Below are 20,008 nucleotides of genomic sequence, written 5' to 3'. Positions count from 1 at the left end.
GTCTCTTAATTCTAAGATTGTAAAGGAGCCTATTTATAGGGTAAATTAGTAAGTCAAATAAACTATACTAATAAATGCTAAATATATTATACTAATAAATACTAAATCTTCTAGAAAGAAAATATATTTTTGTTTAACTTGACTTGCAAGCAATCTCTTAGAATTTGGGTCACACAATTCTAACAACTTCATACTTCCATAAAAATTGTCATATTATTTCAATGTTTTTCGAAACACTATAAATCAATTTCTAAGCTCATTTAAAACGCAAAAATATATGGTATACTTGCATATGAAATGACGGGGTCTTTAGACCCTTCATATTCACGTATCTCATTTTCAATACTCATTTCATATTTTTATAATCACATACATTTATTTGTGTATATTCGCATACTCCTTATAACACTTAACCATACAAATAGCCACTTATCATTTCACAATGTGACATTAACATTTCATATTTTTAATCCGAGAGTTTGTACTTTCATGTACTCAAATTCAATAAGAAATTTTTCTATATTAACGAGATGTTATAAATGAATTCACTTATGTTTACATCTCAATATAGTTTTTCATAAAAGCTCTATAAACACCCAATCACCTCTCTATTTGAATTTACCATAACATAATCCTTAGACATTTTATAACATATCTCACTAACCAAATTCTTGTTATCACACAAGTTTGTGCTTTAGTTTCTCCACTCTCTCTTTTATTCTCAAATCATTCATTTTAATTTCATATGACCATGCCATTCATTGTCACATTACTATCAAAATACATAAATTCTCACTAACAATATTTTGGCCCAAGTTTATGTCACATTTATACTCATCACTATTTTCATGTTTGTTAAACTATTTCTTTTACTTATTAACATTACATATTTAATCTCGTACTAACATTCGCCATTCAAATTCTAGGATTTTACCGATTTAAACTCAGCAAGGTAAGGATGATTCTTTGAAACTTACCTTCCTTTGTACGAGTCAAGCCACCGAAATCTTTTATTTTACCGATCCAAAGCTCCTCTTTTCATACTCAAGCTTTACCACAATCAACAACTCATCTTCTCCAACATGTAACACCCATAATTATGTTCATGTAAAGTCATGCATTATAACCTTAAGGGTAAACTATAAAAATAGTCACTTTTGTTTGTTTCAGGTTACATTTTAGTTACTTATGTTTGAAATGTTAGGTTTTAGTCACTTATGTTATTATTTTGTTACGAAATGATCACTCTTCCGTTAAGTTCCGTTTTCTCCCTAACGGTAATCCTACGTGGCAGTCCAACTAGATTTTAAGTGCCAATTTGGATTTTCTAATGGGATGAGAATAGATTTTTTATTAAATAAATTTAATTAATTAAAATTTTAAACCCTAAATCTTAGTTAAAAAACCGTTCATCTCCTCTCTTTTTTTAGTTTTCTTTTTCAATTGACTAAAAAAGCTATTATCATCAAAAAATTTTATTCACGTCCGAAAACAAAAGAGGATTCAATGGAGAGTCCAAGTATGTCTTCTTCACCGACAAATTTATGTTCTAAAATTTAAACTGAAGTGGTTGTCGACAAATAAGAAGATGGTAATCATTTTTGTTCCTAATCATTGTATTTTCCAATTCTTCACATTCTTGAATAATTAGTTTCTCAATCCAATTTTTTTATCTGAATCGGCTTGTTTGTTCACAATCCCTTTGTGGGTATCCTTTTTTTTCTGATTTGAAATTCTTTTTGTTGTTAATATTCATATTAAGAATTTTAATTTAGGGTTTTCATTAAACAATAAAAAGTCCAATCTTTTTTTTTTTCAGTATTGAATAAAAGAGATAGAGGAATGCAAAGAAGACATATCTGAACCCTCTATTGAATCCATCTTTATGAAGTAGTCAATTTGATATCAACTATTTTGATCTTAATAATAGTTTTTCCAATCAAATGAAAAAAAAACCATTGAAAAAAAAGAAGAGACTGAAGAAAAATTAAAAAATTAAAAAGAGGAGATGAACAGATTTTTTAGTTAAGGTTTAGGTTTAAAAATTTTAATTAATTAAAATTTTTAATTAAAAATCTATTTTCATCCTATTTAAAAATCCAAGTTGGCATCTAAAATCTAGTTGGACTGCCACGTAGGATTACCGTTAGAGAGATAACGAAACTTAACGGTAGAGTGATCACTTCGTAATAAAATAGTAACATAAGTGACTAAAACGTAACATTTCAAACATAAGTAACTAAAATGTAACTTGAGGCAAACAAAAGTGATTATTTTAATAGTTTACCCTAACCTTAAATAATCATACTAAAGATAACAAAATTCAGATTTTTTTACCTCATTGTTCACTTACTCTAGCTCAAGCTTTCTATTTCTAACTCATGAAAACCCATACTTTCAATAATGAAGATGGTGGACACTAGCTTGAAAATGTGTTTTATTCAAGGTTTTTACAGGAAAATAACTTGGGTTATATAAATTTTGGTGAGATTAGTGAGAAAAGATTAATAAATGAGAAAAGATACTCCCTCTTCTTCAAGAGAGGACGGCACAAAGAGGGTTTTTTAATCAAAATAATATAAAAATTAATTATAAAAATAAGACAGTTTGTAAATTAATTAAGGTTGTAAATTAATTAAGAAAATTGAGTGTTTGCAACAATAATATTGGGTGCTGTCAATGTGTCAGATGGCACCAGCTGTAAAAATAATATTTTAATAAAAATAACTTTTTAAATTTATAGAAAAAGTTATATTATTTATAAAAAAAATGTAATGAAATTTTGAGACAATTTATAAAACTTTTTTTTTATAAAAGTTATTTATTATAAATTTTATATTTTTTTACTTAATTTATGAATTATAAAAAAAATATAACTTAACATAGTCTTTCTCCAAATTAAGTTTATATAAATTTTTATAATTAAATCTATAGACTATTTGGACAATGAACACAAATATTATAAGGTCGATGCTAACTATGCAAATAAAAAATGTTTTCTTGTATGATATGATAAACTATGATACCATTTGAAAAAATCGTGCCAAACCCAAGCAGCATAGATAGCTTGCAAACTTTTTAATTCGAGACATTTAAGACTTCAAAATGTGGTAGAGAAGATTTTTTTTTAAATATTTCCCATATAAACAACGTTACCTTAGTATAGCATAAAAAAATATTGGATTGTGCTAGCATAGTGCATTTTTCATAACTTCAATTAAGAACTGAGATGATTCGTACTTCGTAAAGTACATGTAAGAATGAGATATTAAAATTTTTAATTATGTAGATTCAAATTCAGATGATGATGAACTCAATCAATGATTAACAAATGATGATAATGAATATGTTAAATGTTAAAGAAAGAATAACCCACCAATACGCACTAAAACAATTAGATAAAATTACATATAATATTTATTTTTCTTACTATGTTTATTAGTAATCGTGATATCAACTACTTTTTTTAAACTAACGTAATGCATATAATGATTTGATTTTATTTTTTATTACTTGCTAAGAACTTATTTTTATCATACTAATAATTTTTATAGTAATTAATATTTTTTAAAAATATAAATTATATAATTGTATAATTACAATTTATACTATCAAATATGATATAGGGAATCAATTATGATGTAATTCCACTCTCTAAGCTTTCATTTAACATTCTATTCTCCAATTACTGCATATATTAAGAACTAAAAAGAAAAAGCAGGCTATTCAAGCTGTCATGCTTATTCTTTTCAATTTTTTCGAACATAAACAAGCTCCAAATTATTAAAGATGTCAAAACACAAATAAAATACTATTTACCCTGGCTAATAATGTTTAAAATGTCGTGTTTTTTCATCTTAAATGCACAAATAACCTCAGCTCTAATGACCAACTGATATCTAGGAAAAACAATACATGATAAAGGGCAAGGGGTAAAACGAATGCCAATAGATGACAAACATCAACAGGAGCTTTCCAGCCTCAAAGAATATAATAATGCCACCCTCTCTAAGTTAATCTCTTCTTAAAGCAATACAAATCACACTATTTGTAAACCAGATGTTCATCAGCTATATTTACTCAGACTTGAGTGTATGCGTCCAACACGAATATGGTCAGATTTTTTTCAGTTTTCCATGTATTCAGGGGATCTTTGGAGATCTTATCTTTATATCAATGTGTCAGACATGAGTGCTAGACATGGTACTTTAACAAAATTGACGTCTGTCCATTCACTAAGAACTCTTCACCAAACATTATATTCAGTGAAATATACCATGTGAGATCATTTACGAAAACAATTCAAACCTTTCTGTGATTTCATTGCGGGCAACTCCGTAAGGTGATAGCCTGTCTGTCAGAAGGTTATTTTCAAGCTCAGATTCTGGCCATGCAACCTGATTTACATCTGCTTCTGTTATCAAGGAATGCAAAACTCCATACGGTCATGTCAAACATCGGTCAACCAAAAGGTATCCGCAACATATAAATCTATGAATAAACCTATATGGTCAACAAAACCAATTGAAAAAGCTATCACTAAAATAATACATACATTACATGGATAACAGCTTAACTTGAAAAGATATTTCATGGAAGATAATAAAGCAACAAGCTTCAAACCTTGGAAAAGATTACAAGCACTTCACCCAGGAATATATATATAAGATTTTAAAGCTCAAACTATACCTCTGACTCACAAAGAATGCTTTATGATGTCTTTCACGGTATGTTGGATAATTCTTTCATCTTCTATCGACGTTGGCAAATAGAATGGAGATAACCCCATTGCCTGCCGAAAATGGGAACTTGCCAACATTCAATCAGATTCCATTCATCTATTGACATACTGCAATGGTGGTCCACTTATTTCTATAGATACAAACATTCATCAAAGTTTCTACTGCTTGCACACTCCTGTAGAGCCTTTGCATTGAGTTCTCTACCAAGTCTCCAAACATAATTCAGACCAACAAGAATCTCGATGATTGCTGCTTCAGTCTTTTCTCGGTTTGCAAAGTAGAGAGTCTGAACCAGAAGCGCATTAGTCCCAGAAACAAAGTTCTGCTGTTCAAAACTCCGCTCAGATTGCCATCTAATCATGTTATGAGCTAGTGGCGCCAACCACTCTAATATTGCAGCCATTGCCTCAGTCCAGTCTTCAGCAAGCTCTGTATCAAAAACTGATGAAGTTAAGCTCTTTGCATATGGTTTTAGCCTTGCCCTCAGTGCAGCTCTCACACTTGCAGGTAACATGTTGTACAGATCATCTCTAGCATCATTACCAATCAAGTGAGGAGATGCTGCTAACTTCTCAATGACAATGATAACATTTGCATAGTGCAGTGCTAAAGCAGAACCCGCAAGAGTTTCAGGCGGAGCATCCAACAACCTGCACTGAGATCTAAACACCAGCGAACTAGTTTGAACAGCATTTCCTTCAGGAGGATTAAGATTTCCGGCTTTGATTCCACTAAGAATTCCTGAATGAATAGCATCATCTGCATCTATAATGCAGCCTTTGAAAGGTCCCACTTGAGTCAATCTATTGCTTTTCAAATGTGGTTTTTTTCCATTAGCAGCGGAAGGGTGGTTGTTAGTCTGCCAAATCTTCTTGCTGATCTTATCCATGCCCAAAAGTTGCCCTGACTTCGCTGTAGACCTCTCAAGTGGACCTAAATGGAAGTTGAAATTTCCATTCTTTCGAGCAAGAGAACCTGATTTTGTAGTTGAGTCACCAAGAGGCCCAGAATGGAAATAATTTGTTTTATTTGGTTTTGAAATCGGGCCTGATTTTGTGCTAAACATTCCAAAGGGGCCAGAAGAAAACCTGGTAAGGCTAGTATTATCAGTGCGATGAACAGAAGATTGCATCAAGGTGGAAACTGATTGGCAGCGATTTATAGAAGCTGCCCTCAAATCTCCATCATCTACATTTTGTTCAATTCCAAAGACATGTTTGATACTAACAAAAACTGTGAATATTGATCTTGTTGTAAGTCGAATTGTATAATCATAAGTCCTACTCCAAAGAGACATCTCCCGAAGATTCTTCACTTCATGCTGCTTCCACATAACCTTCTTCTGAAATTCAAGCAAATTCTCTGGCTCTGCACCACTGGCTTTCATCCTCCTTAGAGTTTGCTCAAGATCCAGGAGCATTTCCATCTCTTGATACAAAGTTGCATTCACTGAAATGTACCGTTCCATCTTCTTCACTTTCTTGTCCATTTTCTTTAAGGAAAATGTCCAACAATAAGGGTCAGCCCCAATCTGGACTAACTCAGTGAAAGCAAGTTCAAAACTCTTCAAACCTGGATCACTACATTTCTTTGCAAGCCTAGCCACGGACTTCGCCACATGTGTAACAGTTTCAATCATTTCTACACATATCAAGTGTCCAATGTAACCTTCATCTTCAGATACCAGCTTCTTAATCCCCACACAAGTCATGATCTCCTCTCTCAACCTACTAACCTGCTTATCACTTAGACGCCGCCATAGATGCACAAGCTTAGACATCAAGCTTGCAACTTCAAATGCTAATACTCCAATTTCAACTCTCTCAGAACCTCCTTCATGCCTCCGCGGAATTTTCCAAAAACTACGAAACCAAGACTCCGCTACCATTTTTTTTACCAAAATGTCTACATAAAAACACAAAATTGAAGACAGAACAGAAAAAGGAAAAAAAGAGCAGGCCAAAAGATAAGCATCTCCATTAGATTTTAAAATTCTAAAACAAGCTAAAGATTAACCATTCAAACTAAACCAACAAAGGGAAAAAACTATATAATTTTAAAAATAATCTATCACTAGATATCATCTTTAAAAAGTAACAAATTTCATCTAAATTGATTTTCCTTTAAAATGTTTTCTTTTTTTCTTCTTTTTAAGATTATAAACTCGATAGAATTATCCGATTACCATTTGCAATGAAAAACTCAATTAAGGTATAAGGTGAAAATGCCACAAACAGAGGCTTATCACGATTAACCACTTAACAAAAACTAATAAATTCAAAATCATCCATACTAAACGTAGAAAGAAAATACAATTATTGAATCCAACCATCCAAGCACAGTAACTCAGGATTCCAAACAGAATAAAACCCAAAACCCAGAAAGAAAAACCAACAAAAGTAAAGCAAACAATCATTGGAAAAAGAAAAACTTACTGATCACATGAAATGGCAAAAGGACTCACAGTTCCAACAGCTGAAAATGAAGCAAAATAAATGGGAAATGAAAGGAAACAGAGAAGATAGAGAGGAAAAGAAGTAGCTGGGAAGATGCAGTGAGGACTAGAGGAGCCACATGGGGGTTAACGTATATGTATATGCTTCCCTTCAAGTAGTTTTCCTAAAACAAATATAGTATTGGAAAAGACACCAAATACAAAACCGAGCCAACATTAAAGTTTTTATAAAGGTTAAATTCTATAAGAGCTCCCTATCCTATGATTTCTTTTTGTGTATTTTGTCCCATTATTATTTTTTGATCATTTCTAGTCCTTCTACTTTTCCAAATGTGTATTTTCAGTCCAAAAATTAATTTCTTTTTGTTAATTTTTTCAAACAATTTGATATGACTTATTTTAAACATGATAAAAAATGTCAAAATCAATTAAAAAAGTTGAACTCTTGACTGAAAATATACATTTTGGAAACAACTAGAAATAATCAAGGACTAACTCTACAAAATTATATAGTATAAGGATCTTATATAAAATTTCATCTTATAAACACTTAATCATCTTTCCTCTTTTATATATTTAATTTTGTAGTGCTCCCATTACTTTAATTATCTTTTAAAATTAAATCAAATTTTAACTCGACTTATATTATTGTTATTACAATAATTAAAACGACCTGAATTCAGAACATTACAATACATTTTTCTGTAAATATATTATTTTTAATTTGTTTCTAATTAAAATTTAAGAACTTTGAAGACTAGTTTAAACACCTGTAAATTTTAGGCTTCTCTTATAATCATATTCACAATATAAAATTAAAGTAGTTTTATACACTTTCATAATTATTTATATGATTAATATTTTAACAATTCAATTGTTGAATTTATCAATATGATTATATTTGTCATGCATGTAAATTTTCGAACCAATCTAATATCCCTATCATATCGATCTAAAATATTCTATATAGTAATATATATTCAACTGTTGAATCTTCTTTACATCAATCAAATAGTTAGAAATTTTAAATTTACATCAAATTTAACATAATGGAACTGTAATAGTTGAATCTTTAAGATATTAATTATATAAAAAATTATAAAAATATATAAAACTAATTTAATTTTTACACTTTGTAAATTGATCCCACCCTTATATAGGAATATATATAGTCTCACTATACGGTGCTTATCTTTTTAAATTTATTATTTTTAAATAATTTATTATTATTAGTATTCTTCCACAATTAATACATTTCTTAAATATATATATATTTGCATCAAATTAAAATGCATATTTTACTTAATTAAGGTATGTTATTTTCTTCTTATAATGTTATTATTGTATATTTTATTTAATTGTGCTTTAATTTCCTTTCCATTTCTTAAGCGTAACTTACACACTACTAATTGTCACACAACCTATGCTATGAAATGATCCCATGTCTTAAAAACAGGATGAACACATTTGGCCAATGGGTCGAATGCTAATATTCGTGTTTATATATAATATTTATAAGAGTTAAGTTAATTGTCTAAGTTTAAAGTTTTCGGATAAAAATATTATGTTAAAAAAATATACTTTGATAAAATTATTAAATTTATTTAAAAAAATTAATATTAAAAGTCGATCCAACTCAATCAATTCTCAATTTTTTATATATTATATATAATATTATGTAATTTATATGCAATGCAATGCAAAGTAAAAATATAATATTATAATATAAATATTAAAGAATTTTAGATCATTTTCAATTGATTTAGATAACACCTAAATAAATAGGTATTTGACATTTCATACATGTGGCAACAAAGTTAAAAAATCGTTAATTTTTTTATTCATGTTGGGATAATTTGATAAAAAAATTTAAATTTAAAAGTTAAAAAGGACAGAAAAATTAAATGGATGACTGAAATGACATTTTCTATAAAATTAAAGGATTAAAAAAGTCATTAAACCATCTCTAAATATAAAAATTGTCAAAATATATGTATATAAATATTATTAAAATGTCATTACAATTATCTTGTGTATTAATGTATTTGAATGTAATAATCAATTTTGCACTTATCTTTTCTATTCTAAAACACTTATATTTTAATTGTGAGAGCTTTTTTGTTTTATTTTGTTCTTTCTCATTTTACAGTACCTTGTGTTATAGGAAAGTCTATTATTATTACTGGTGGCTCATGGACAATATTCGGGCATTATTCAAATTTAATCGTGCTTTGGAATGGAGACCAAAACACAAAATTCTTTCATAGACGTACATTGAAAAGGGGGAAGCAAAACATGATTGAGGCCTTGAAAAATGATGGGATCGAGTGGTGTTTTAATAATGAGTTTTTTAAGAAACCATTCAACTAAGCATTTCTCCAAGTTGTATACGGTAGAGGATTATCAAATTGGAGATTTTCTGGCCAAGTGGTGTTTCCCAAGGATTGGATAGGAATTGCTTGAAATGCTTACTTCTAAGATTAGTATGGAAGAAGTAAAAAAATTTATGTTTAGTATGGCCCTCTAAAGCTGACAGGTTACTTGCTAAACTTTATCAAGCTAATTGGGATATTATAGGCGGAAGTGTTTTTGAGATGGTTAAGGAAGTATTTAGGGGAGGGGTTTTGCATCCAAGCATCAACAAAACTCTATTGGATAATTAGTGCAGAGACTATTAATCCATTTCGCCTAATTAGCCTTTGTACAATGTTGTATAAGGTTATCACCAAACTAATTGTAATTCGACTTCAACGAGTTATGTAAATTTTGGTGAAGTAGAACCAGTCAAGTTTTATCGCATCAAGGAACATATTAGATAATATAATAGTGGCTCAGGAAGCTATTCACACGATGAAAAATGCGAAGCGTAAGAAGGGTTGGATGGCTGTAAAGCTTGACTTGGAGAAAGCTTATGATTGAGTTTGATGAGATTTTTTACAAGAAACTTTGATTGATGCGGGGATTTTAGGATCTCTTGTGAGAATAATGATGAATTGTGTTTCTTCATATTTTATGCAATTACTTTGGAATGGTTCTCTCATGGAGTCATTTATCCCGACCAAAGGTGTCCATCAAGGTGATCCATTATCTCCGTACTTGTTTGTTTCGTGTATGAAATGATTGAGACATCTAATCAATGTTTCAATTGAACAAAATTGCTGGGAACCACCTTATGCTTTCATGTAGAAGCCCAAAAGTATCTCATTTGTTTTTCATGGATGATTTAATTCTATTTTGTAGGACAGATATAAAAAAAGTTGATTGGCTTAAACAAGTGTTGGATACCTTCTGTCACTTCTTTGGGCATCAAGTTAATTAGCAAAAGACACAAGTTTTTTCTCAACTAATGTAAATGTGGATGAATAGTCAAGGCTTTGTGTTAAACTTGGTTTGACTAAAGTTAACGATTTGGGTAGATATTTGGGAATACCCTTCTTACATGGTCGAGTTGGAGTTAGTTCATTCCAGTGCATTTTGGATAAAGTTCAAAGTCTTCTTAATGGGTGGAATGTGGAAACTTCGATAAATGTTGGGAGTTTACATTGGTCGGTGTGGGATAAAGGTTCTAAGAGGAAATTCTGTTGGTCCACAGTCAGGGATTGTGAAGCTTATTGGTCTAGGACCAAGTTTACTTGACGACAACCGTTAGTCACCATAGTAGATCTTGTGGGTACGAGCAGCGGAATTAAGAAGCTCAATAACCAAAACTATGGTTATTGATAGACTTGCATAGAGTCCTACCTACAAGGTCAAGATTTGTGGGAAATAGTCACCAGCATTGACACAACTCCTCTACCAAAAGAAAATGTTGAAGCCTTGAGAAGTGAAATATCAAGGCTGGAAAGGCTTTATTTGTATTAAAGACCACATTCGAGGAGGAACTATTGGAGCATATTAGTAACGATAAGACACCAAAGACAGCCTGGGAAACTTTGGCGAAATTATTTTTGAAGAAGAATGAAACACGCCTTGAATTCTTAGAAAATAAGCTCTCAAGTATCCTACAAGAGAATTTAACCATGTCTCAGTATATTAAAGTGAAATCTATTTGTTGTGAAATATTTCAACTTGCATCAAATGAGAAGATGAGTAAAGCAAGAATGAAGAGAATTGTCACTCATGGCCTAAGACTCGAGTACAATAGGTTTATGGCCGCTATAAGGGGATGCCTACTCAACCATCCTTAGTAGAGTTGGAAAATTAGTTGGTTAATTAGGAGGCGTTAGCCAAACGAAGAAAAGGCATTATTCACCAATAAGAAGAAAGGTACATCTCGAAGACAATGAGTGGCGAAGAAAATGTTGACACAAGAAAGCAAGCTTCATTTAAGAGAGAGAAGTAACATTTCAGGGGGAGCTCAACGTGAAAGAGAAGATTATCCCTAACAACATGGGAAGAATGATAGAAGATAAAGTGTTGAATATTTCAATTGTGGCATGAAAGGCCACTTTGCTCGAGAGTGTAGATTCCCTAGGAGGCGGACTTTCCAAGGAAATATAGTCACCATAAAAGATGAGAAGAAAAGGTCACGCTGGAGGCATCCATCAGTGAAAAAAAATGTGGTGCAAAAGCTGAATTTTCTGTTAGAGTGGATCAAGAAAAGTTGAAAAAAGAGATGAAGAATCAGCTCTTGCAGCAACTATAGAGTCAAAGATAGACTACAAAGAGGATTTGATCATTGATTCTGGGTGCTCCAATCATATTGTTTAAAAGGTGGCAACGACAGCAGCAAAGTTTAAGAATCCATGCAAAACCTACGTTGCATGCATGAAACCAGAAACTCGGCTGAAGCATGTTAAAATCCATTGTGCAATTCGACAAGCCTTGTTTATTTAGTTGACTTTTGTTAGTCTATGGTGTAATCATTATTTGCTTTGGTCAGCTAAGGTTAAAATGTGTGCTTAGCTGATTTAGTAGTCAAATTAGGTTGTCATTTTGTTGATGTAAACCTTTAGTTACTTGCACAAGCAAGCTTTGTTTTCTTTCCATGTAGCTTTTGTTCTATTTATGTATGTAACCATGCACTTATTCGGGTAATGAGAAAAACACTTTGCTCATTCAACTTTTTGCTTGTTCTTGCTCCTGTTTTAATCTTTCAAACATCTAAAACATTCATCTAAGTTGTTTTTAAACTTTGTTTGCTAAGTTAGAAACCAGCAAATGGTATCGAGAGCCTGTTGTCTTTGAGGGCCTCTTGTTGTGTGCTGTGTGTTTGAAAGAAAAGAAGCAGGAACTATCTTTGTTGCTCAAAGTTTTGGAAGCTGCGTGAAGATGAGCTTCTCACCACCACCTCCACCCGTGTTTGCTGGTGAAAGCTACAATATATGGGCTGTCAAAATGAAAACATATCTACAGACACATGACCTGTGGAATGTTGTCCAAAATGACACAGAACCACCACCCTTAAGAGCTAATCCCACGATAGCTCAGATAAGGCAGTATAATGAAGACTGTGCAAAGAAGTACAATGCCATGTCATGCCTTCAAAGTGGAGTTTCAGATGCTATCTTCACAAGGATAATGGCCTGCGACACACCAAAGGAGGCCTGGGACAAACTCAAGGAAGAGTTTCAAGGCTCAGACAAAACCAGGCAGCAACAACTCATCAACTTGAGAAGGGACTTTGAGAATCTGAGAATGAAAGACTCAGAAACCATCAAGCAGTATGCTGACAGAATTATGTCTACTGTCAACAACATAAGACTGCTTGGAGATGACTTTAGTGATCAGAGGGTATGGAGAAAATCATAACAACCTTGCCAGAGAAGTATGAATCCAAGATTTCTTCCCTGGAGGATTCGAGGGACTTATCTGCCATTCCCTTGACAGAACTGATAAATGCTCTCTATGCTCAAGAGCAAAGAAGAGCAAACAGAATGGAGGAGTATTCTGAGGGAGCTTTTCAAGCTAGGAGTAGAGAGAGCTCAAGCTTCAGCTCGAATCACAAAGGCAAGAAGCCTTGGTCAGAAAAGAAAGAAAAGGGAAAGAAGGAAGCTGCCAAGAAGAAGTTTCCACCCTGTGTTCATTGCAAAAGAACAACTCACCTTGAGAAATATTGCTGGTACAGGCCTGACATTCAGTGTAGAGGCTGCAAACAGCTTGGTCACATTGAGAAAGTGTGTAAGAACAAACCAAAAGCTCAGTCACAGAATCATAATCAGGCTCAAGTAGCTGAAGACATCGAGGCACAGGAAGAACATGTCTTCACAGCCTCCTGCTTTGCAAGCTCGAGCAAAGTCAGCAAAATTTGGCTGATCGATAGTGGATGCACTCATCATATGGCCTCAGAGGAAAGCATGTTCAAGGAGCTTGACACCTCATTTGAATCCAATGTCAGAATTGGAAATGGTGAGCTTCTCAAGGCTAAAGGCAAAGGCAAAGCAGTGATTTGCACCAAGTCAGGTATTAAAACCATTTCAGAAGTTCTTTATGTACCTGACATTGACCAAAATTTGTTAAGTGTTGGTCAGCTACTGGAGAAAGGGTACTCTCTCCTGTTTGAAGGCAAAATCTGCACAATCAAAGATGCTACTGACTAGGTGTTGGCAAAAGTAGCTATGCAAGATAGAACCTTCAATGTGGATGTAAATCAGTTGCAAGCAAGAGCATATGCAGCTCAGACTGATGAGGCAAGTTTGTGGCACAAAAGAATGGGGTATGTGAACTACAACTCACTCGGGCAAATGCAAAAACTGAATTTGGTTGAAGATATGGCTAAGTTCGAGCCAAACAAAGAGGTGTGTGAAGTCTGTCAGCTTGGCAAGTAAACCAGACTGCCCTTTCCAGTCAACAAGGCATGGAGAGCCCAAGAGAAACTTCAGTTGGTTCACACTGACATCTGTGGACCTATGAAGACCAGCTCACTAAATGGCTGCAAGTATTTTGCCTTGTTCATTGATGACTGCACCAGGTTTTGTTGGGTAACCTTCTTGAAACAAAAGTCAGATGTCACTGACTTCTTTCGCAAGTTCAAGGCTTTGGCTGAAAACCAAGCCAACAGCAAACTCAAGAGCCTAAGGTCAGAAAATGGAGCCGAGTATGTGTCTCAGAGGTTCCAGAAGATTTGTGATGATGCTGGCATCCTACACCAACTGACCACTGTCTACACACCACAGCAAAATGGTGTTTGTGAGAGGAAAAACAGGACTGTTCTTGATATGGCCAGATGCCTACTGTTTGAGGCCAAAATGCCAAACAACTTCTGGGCTGAGGCAGTAAACACATCTGTCTACTTACTAAATAGACTACCAACTAAAGCAGTCAAAGGTAAAACACCCTTTGAGGTCTGGTTCGGGCAGAAACCAATCGTGTCACACTTGAAAGTGTTTGGATGCTTATGCTATGCACTTGTGCCAGCAGAGAAGAGAACCAAGCTGGAAAGAAAGTCTGTGCCAAGGGTATTTGTAGGCTACAGCAGTGTGAAGAAGGGTTATAGGATCTTTGATCCATCAACAAAAAAGGTTATTGTAAGCAGAGATGTCAAGTTCAATGAAGGAAGCTGTTGGAAGTGGAATGGGACAGATGCAAGCTTAGCTGAAGAAGACTTGCAGGACCTTGATCACCAACATGCTGAAGTTGAAAATGAAGCTATGGATGATTTTGATGATATGCCTGTTAGGGGCACCAGAACATTGGCAGACATCTATGAAAGATGTGCTGTGACCATGGTTGAGCCATCCTGCTATGCTGAAGCCTCGAAAGAGAAATGCTGGCAAGAGGCTATGGAAGCTGAACTAAGGATGATTCAAAAGAATGAAACATGGGAGCTGGTTGATAGACCAGAAGGTAGGAAGATCATTGGAGTTAAATGGGTGTTCAAGATCAAAAATAATGCAGATGGATCACTGAACAGACACAAAGCTAGATTAGTTGTGAAAGGGTATAGCCAACAGCAGGGAGTCGATTTCTTTGAAACCTTTGCTCCTGTTGCAAGGCTGGACACTATAAGAATGTTGTTTGCCTTAGCAGCCCAAAAACAGTGGCAGGTGCATCAACTGGATGTCAAATCAGCCTTTTTAAATGGATTTCTCATGGAGGAAATCTTCATAGATCAACCTGAAGGTTTTGAAGTTCAAGGAGAAGAAGAGAAGGTCTACAAGCTCAAAAAGACCCTGTATGGTCTCAAGCAAGCTCCAAGGGCCTGGTACGATCAAATGGATACCTACCTGACAAGGCTCGGGTTCACAAAGAGCACCAGTGAGCCTACTCTCTATGTTAAGAAGGAAGGTAATGAAACTTTGCTAATTGTTTCATTGTATGTTGATGATTTACTGGTCACTGGCTGCAAAAGGGAGGAAATTGAAACCTTTAAGAAGCAAATGCAAACTGTGTTTGAGATGACTGACCTTGGATTAATGACATACTTCCTTGGCATGGAAGTGAAACAAAATGAACAAGGTATTTTCATAGGCCAGAAGGCATTCGGATCGAAGGTTTTGAGCAGGTTTTGCATGACAAACTGCAAGCCTGCTAGCACTCCTGTGGCTTTAGGAGAAAAACTCACCAGCCTAGGAGATGAAGATCGAGTGGATGAAAAGAATTACAGAAGCTTGGTTGGCTGCCTGCTCTATTTGACTGCAACTAGACCAGACATCATGCATGTTGTTGGTCTTCTATCGAGATTCATGCATTGCTGCACAGTTGCACATTTTAAAGCAGCAAAAAGGGTCCTAATGTATGTCAAATGGACTCTGAGTTGTGGAGTGAAGTTTGAAAGGGCTGAGGAGCTGAGACTAGTGGGATATTCAGACAGTGATTGGGCTGGTTCTGCTGAAGACATGAAGAGCACATCAGGCTACTTCTTCACCCTTGGCTCAAGTGTCTTCTGCTGGAGCTCGAAGAAGCAACAGACAGTGGCTCAATCCACTGCTGAGGCAGAATACATCGTAGCTGCTTCTGCTGTAAATCAAGCCATTTGGCTTAGGAAAATATTGTGTGATCTGAATGCTGATCCAAAGGAGGCCACTGTGATTAAGGTTGACAACCAATCGGCTGTAGCCATTGCCAAAAATCTAGTTTTTCATGGTAAGGCCAAGCATTTTAAAATTAGATATCATTTTGTGAGAGAAGCTGAAATGTCCAAGGAGATAAGCTTAGTTCACTGCTGCTCAAAAGATCAACTTGCTGATCTATTAACCAAACCATTGGCTGCTTCAAGGTTTGAATATTTGAAGAAAAAAATCGGAGTTTGCTGCTTTGTAGCCAAGGAGGAGTGTTTAAAAGGTGGCAACGACAGCAGCAAAGTTTAAGAATCCATGCAAAACCTACGTTGCATGCATGAAACCAGAAACTCGGCTGAAGCATGTTAAAATCCATTGTGCAATTCGACAAGCCTTGTTTATTTAGTTGACTTTTGTTAGTCTATGGTGTAATCATTATTTGCTTTGATCAGCTAAGGTTAAAATGTGTGCTTAGCTGATTTAGTAGTCAAATTAGGTTGTCATTTTGTTGATGTAAACCTTTAGTTACTTGCACAAGCAAGCTTTGTTTTCTTTCTATGTAGCTTTTGTTCTATTTATGTATGTAACCATGCACTTATTCGGGTAATGAGAAAAACACTTTGCTCATTCAACTTTTTGCTTGTTCTTGCTCCTGTTTTAATCTTTCAAACATCTAAAACATTCATCTAAGTTGTTTTTAAACTTTGTTTGCTAAGTTAGAAACCAACACATATGACCAATGACAAGAATAAGCTAAAAGACATGGCTGAGTAAAAAGGAAGGAGAGTGGTGCTGACATCTAACAATTCAAAGTTTTCTATTTCTCATATTGGGAAAACAACACTTCCTAGGTATGGCTCTCAGTAGCTCCAACTTGAAAAGGTCTATCTTATCCTTGGCTTGAAGAAGAATTTGCTATCAGTACCTCAACTGACAGCAGGAAGAAATTATGTGCTCTTTGGGCCTGAATATGTAATTATGTTCCAAAAATCGAAGGTGATTGGTACTCCTATTATGAAAGAACAAGAATAGAGTCAGTATATATGTTATCTGTAGAGTGACATGTGGACAATACCCAGAAGAATGAGAGGACTGATCTTTGGTATGAGCATATTGGACATGTAAGCTACAACAAGCTGAAGGAAATGATGAAGAATAACATATTAAGAGGACTTCCTTAAGTAGACATTTGAACAGATATAGTTTCTACTAGAAGTCAATTTGGCAAGGCTCACCAATTTCCATTCAAGGAGTCAAAGCATTAGCCAAAGACACCATTGGAGCTCATACACACTGATGTCTTTGGCCGAGTGAAGCAATCATCACTTGAAAGTATGAAATATATGATGACATTTATCGATGACTTCTCAAGGTACGTATGGGTTTACTTATGAAGGAAAAGTCAAATACCTTTATGAAATTCAAGGAGTTTAAGAAGAAGATAGAGAGTGAACTCAATAAGAAAATTTAGTGTTTACATACTGATAATGGAAGAGAATATCTATCTACTAAGTTCACTATCTATCTTAAGAAGCACAAGATCAAATGACAATTAACTTGCCCCAATTCTCTACAACAAAATAGAATGGTGCAGCACAATAATCATCACCTTGCTAAAATTTATCGAAGCATGCTTCATGCCAAGAATGTACTAGGAAGATTCTAGGCAAAGTGTATGAAAACGAAAATCTATGTGATTAATAGAATACCACAAGCAAAGTTGAGATTTGTCTCATCATATAAGATATTATGGAAGATCAAACCAACTATCAGCCATCTCAAGGTATTTAGCTGTGTGTGCTACGTTTTCGTGCCAGATCACCTAAGGAGAAAATTTGACAAAAAAGTAATTCAATACATCTTCGTCAGCTACGATGATGCACGAAAAGATTAGAGATGTTATGACCCAACCACTGACAAGTGCCACACTTCAAGAAATGTGGTTATGATTAAGCTTCTTCGTGGTGGTCACCTCAGAAGATCGAACTTCTAGAATCTCATTGCTTAGAAGAGGTTCCAAATAAAAATAAAGAAGAAGGTAAAAAGCAAGCATCAGATCTAAGTGAAGAAAGAGAAATCTCACCTTCCAAGGACAAGAGTCTATTGAAGATTGGCATACATCAACCTACATCTGAGGAGCTTCGTCCAAGTCAAACGGAAGTCAAGGAACCTGCACAAAAATTACAAAGATCAACAAGGCCAAGGTAGTCTAACCTAAGGCATGACAACACTGCCCTTGTAGATAAGTCTATACTTATTGAGTCATCTACGTATGAAGAGGCAGCACAAAGCCTTGAGTGGAAAAAAGCTATGGAAAAAGATATTAATGCATTAAAAGAAAACCAAACATGAGACTTAGTGCCAAAGCCAAAAGATGTGAAGCCAATATCCTACAAATGGGTCTACAAGGTAAAGACTCGACCAGATGGCTCAATAGAAAGGTATAAGGCTTGACTTATTGCTTAGGGTTTCTCTCAACAATATAGGCTGGATTATGAAGAAACATTTAGCGTGGTGGTAAAGATCACAAGTGTTCGAGCTTGCTAGCATTGGCCACTAGAAGTCTTGGAGGTTGTCGCAGATGGATGTCAAGAATGCTTTCCTACATGGAGAACTTGAAATGACATCTACATGGAGCAACCAAAAGGTTTCGAGAACAAGATCCATCCCGAATATGTTTATAAATTAAAGAAGGCGCTTTACGGCTTAAAGTAGGCTCCAAAAGCATGGTATGGGAAGATCAATGAGTTATTAATACAAAGTGGTTTTATAGTTGCTCCTTCAGATTCTAGTTTATTTATGAAAGCAAATCAAGGAAAACTAGCCATAGTGCTAGTATACGTGGATGATTCAATCATCACAGGAAATTATTGGGAGAAAATCAGCAAACAAAGGAAAATCCTTCTATCAGATTTTATATGAAAGAACTAGGAGAACTCAAACATTTTCTTGGACTTAAAGTAGAGCGCACAAAGGAAGGATTATTTTTGGGCCAAAAGAAATATGCAAATGATCTTCTACAGAGGTATATGATACTTAACTGCAAGCTTATCTCCACTCCCATGGATCCCAGTATAAAACTACGAGCAGATGAAGGAAAACATTTAGAAGATGTAACTATGTACGGAAGTCTTATCTTTCTCACTCTAAGTCGACCAAACATAACTTATGCAGTTGGAGTGGCTAGTCGGTACATGAGCCATCCTAAGAAGCCTTATTTAGATGCAGTACACCGCATCTTGAGGTATGTTAAAAGCATAATTAATTTTGGTATTTTATACAAGAAAAAAAAAGAATGTATGTTGGCTGAATATTGCGATGTCAACTATGCTGAAGACTATGATACGTAATAATCAACAACTGGGTACATCGTCAACCTTGGATCAAGAGCAATATCATAATGCAGCAAGAGACAACCAACAATGTCATTATCAAGCACCGAAATAGAATATCGATCGGTAGCATCAGTAGAACAAGAGAGTACTTGGCTGAAACAAGTACTTGGCTGAAACAACTTATGGAAGATCTTCAACAATCAAGAGACTATGAAGTAAGGCTTCTCTGTAATAATTTATCAGTTATACGTCTAGTAGATAATCCAATCTTTCATGAAAGAAAAAAACATATGAAAGAAAAAGAAAGATCAATATGGTGACAACAAAGATAGATGAGCAAGCTGTAGACATATTCATGAAAGGTTTGAGAAGTTTAGAGAAGCACTCGGTATGATTTGCAAATCATCTGTAGAAAGACGTTTGCATTGAAGGGGACTGTTGAAAGCCAATACAACTTTTAGATAAAAACAAAATTTATCATTTAAGAGATATTTTCTTTGGAAGATTCAAGAATATATATATATATAAAATAAAGAA

General features: G+C 34.3%; 1 protein-coding gene across 3 annotated transcripts; it reads right to left on the bottom strand.

Moving 5' to 3' along the window:
* Positions 1-3,814: 3,814 nt before the first annotated feature.
* LOC121229677 (protein PSK SIMULATOR 1) lies at positions 3,815-7,392 on the bottom strand. Of its 3 annotated transcripts, none has more exons than XR_005927600.1 (3): positions 7,178-7,355; positions 4,690-6,647; positions 3,815-4,503 (listed from the first exon to the last, which is right to left on the bottom strand). XR_005927600.1 is itself a non-coding variant. In XM_041114458.1 (2 exons), the coding sequence occupies exon 2, from the start codon at positions 6,628-6,630 to the stop codon at positions 4,873-4,875; it is 1,758 nt and encodes a 585-aa protein (XP_040970392.1). In that variant the 5' UTR covers positions 6,631-6,647; positions 7,178-7,392; the 3' UTR covers positions 3,815-4,872. The 3 variants fall into 3 exon arrangements, 1 of the variants encoding a protein (XP_040970392.1); XR_005927601.1 differs by having other exon boundaries at positions 3,815-4,414; XM_041114458.1 differs by having other exon boundaries at positions 3,815-6,647; positions 7,178-7,392.
* Between the last annotated feature and the right edge of the window lie 12,616 nt (positions 7,393-20,008).

Source organism: Gossypium hirsutum, chromosome A05 (assembly GCF_007990345.1).
Source record: "Gossypium hirsutum isolate 1008001.06 chromosome A05, Gossypium_hirsutum_v2.1, whole genome shotgun sequence".
NCBI lineage: Eukaryota > Viridiplantae > Streptophyta > Magnoliopsida > Malvales > Malvaceae > Gossypium > Gossypium hirsutum.
Note: the sequence above shows the minus strand (reverse complement) of the source record. Positions and strands in the feature narration are given on the sequence as shown.

Excerpts from the sequence above, each read along its gene's own strand:
- LOC121229677 (XM_041114458.1), bottom strand. The coding sequence starts at position 6,630 with ATGGTAGCGGAGTCTTGGTTTCGTAGTTTTTGGAAAATTCCGCGGAGG.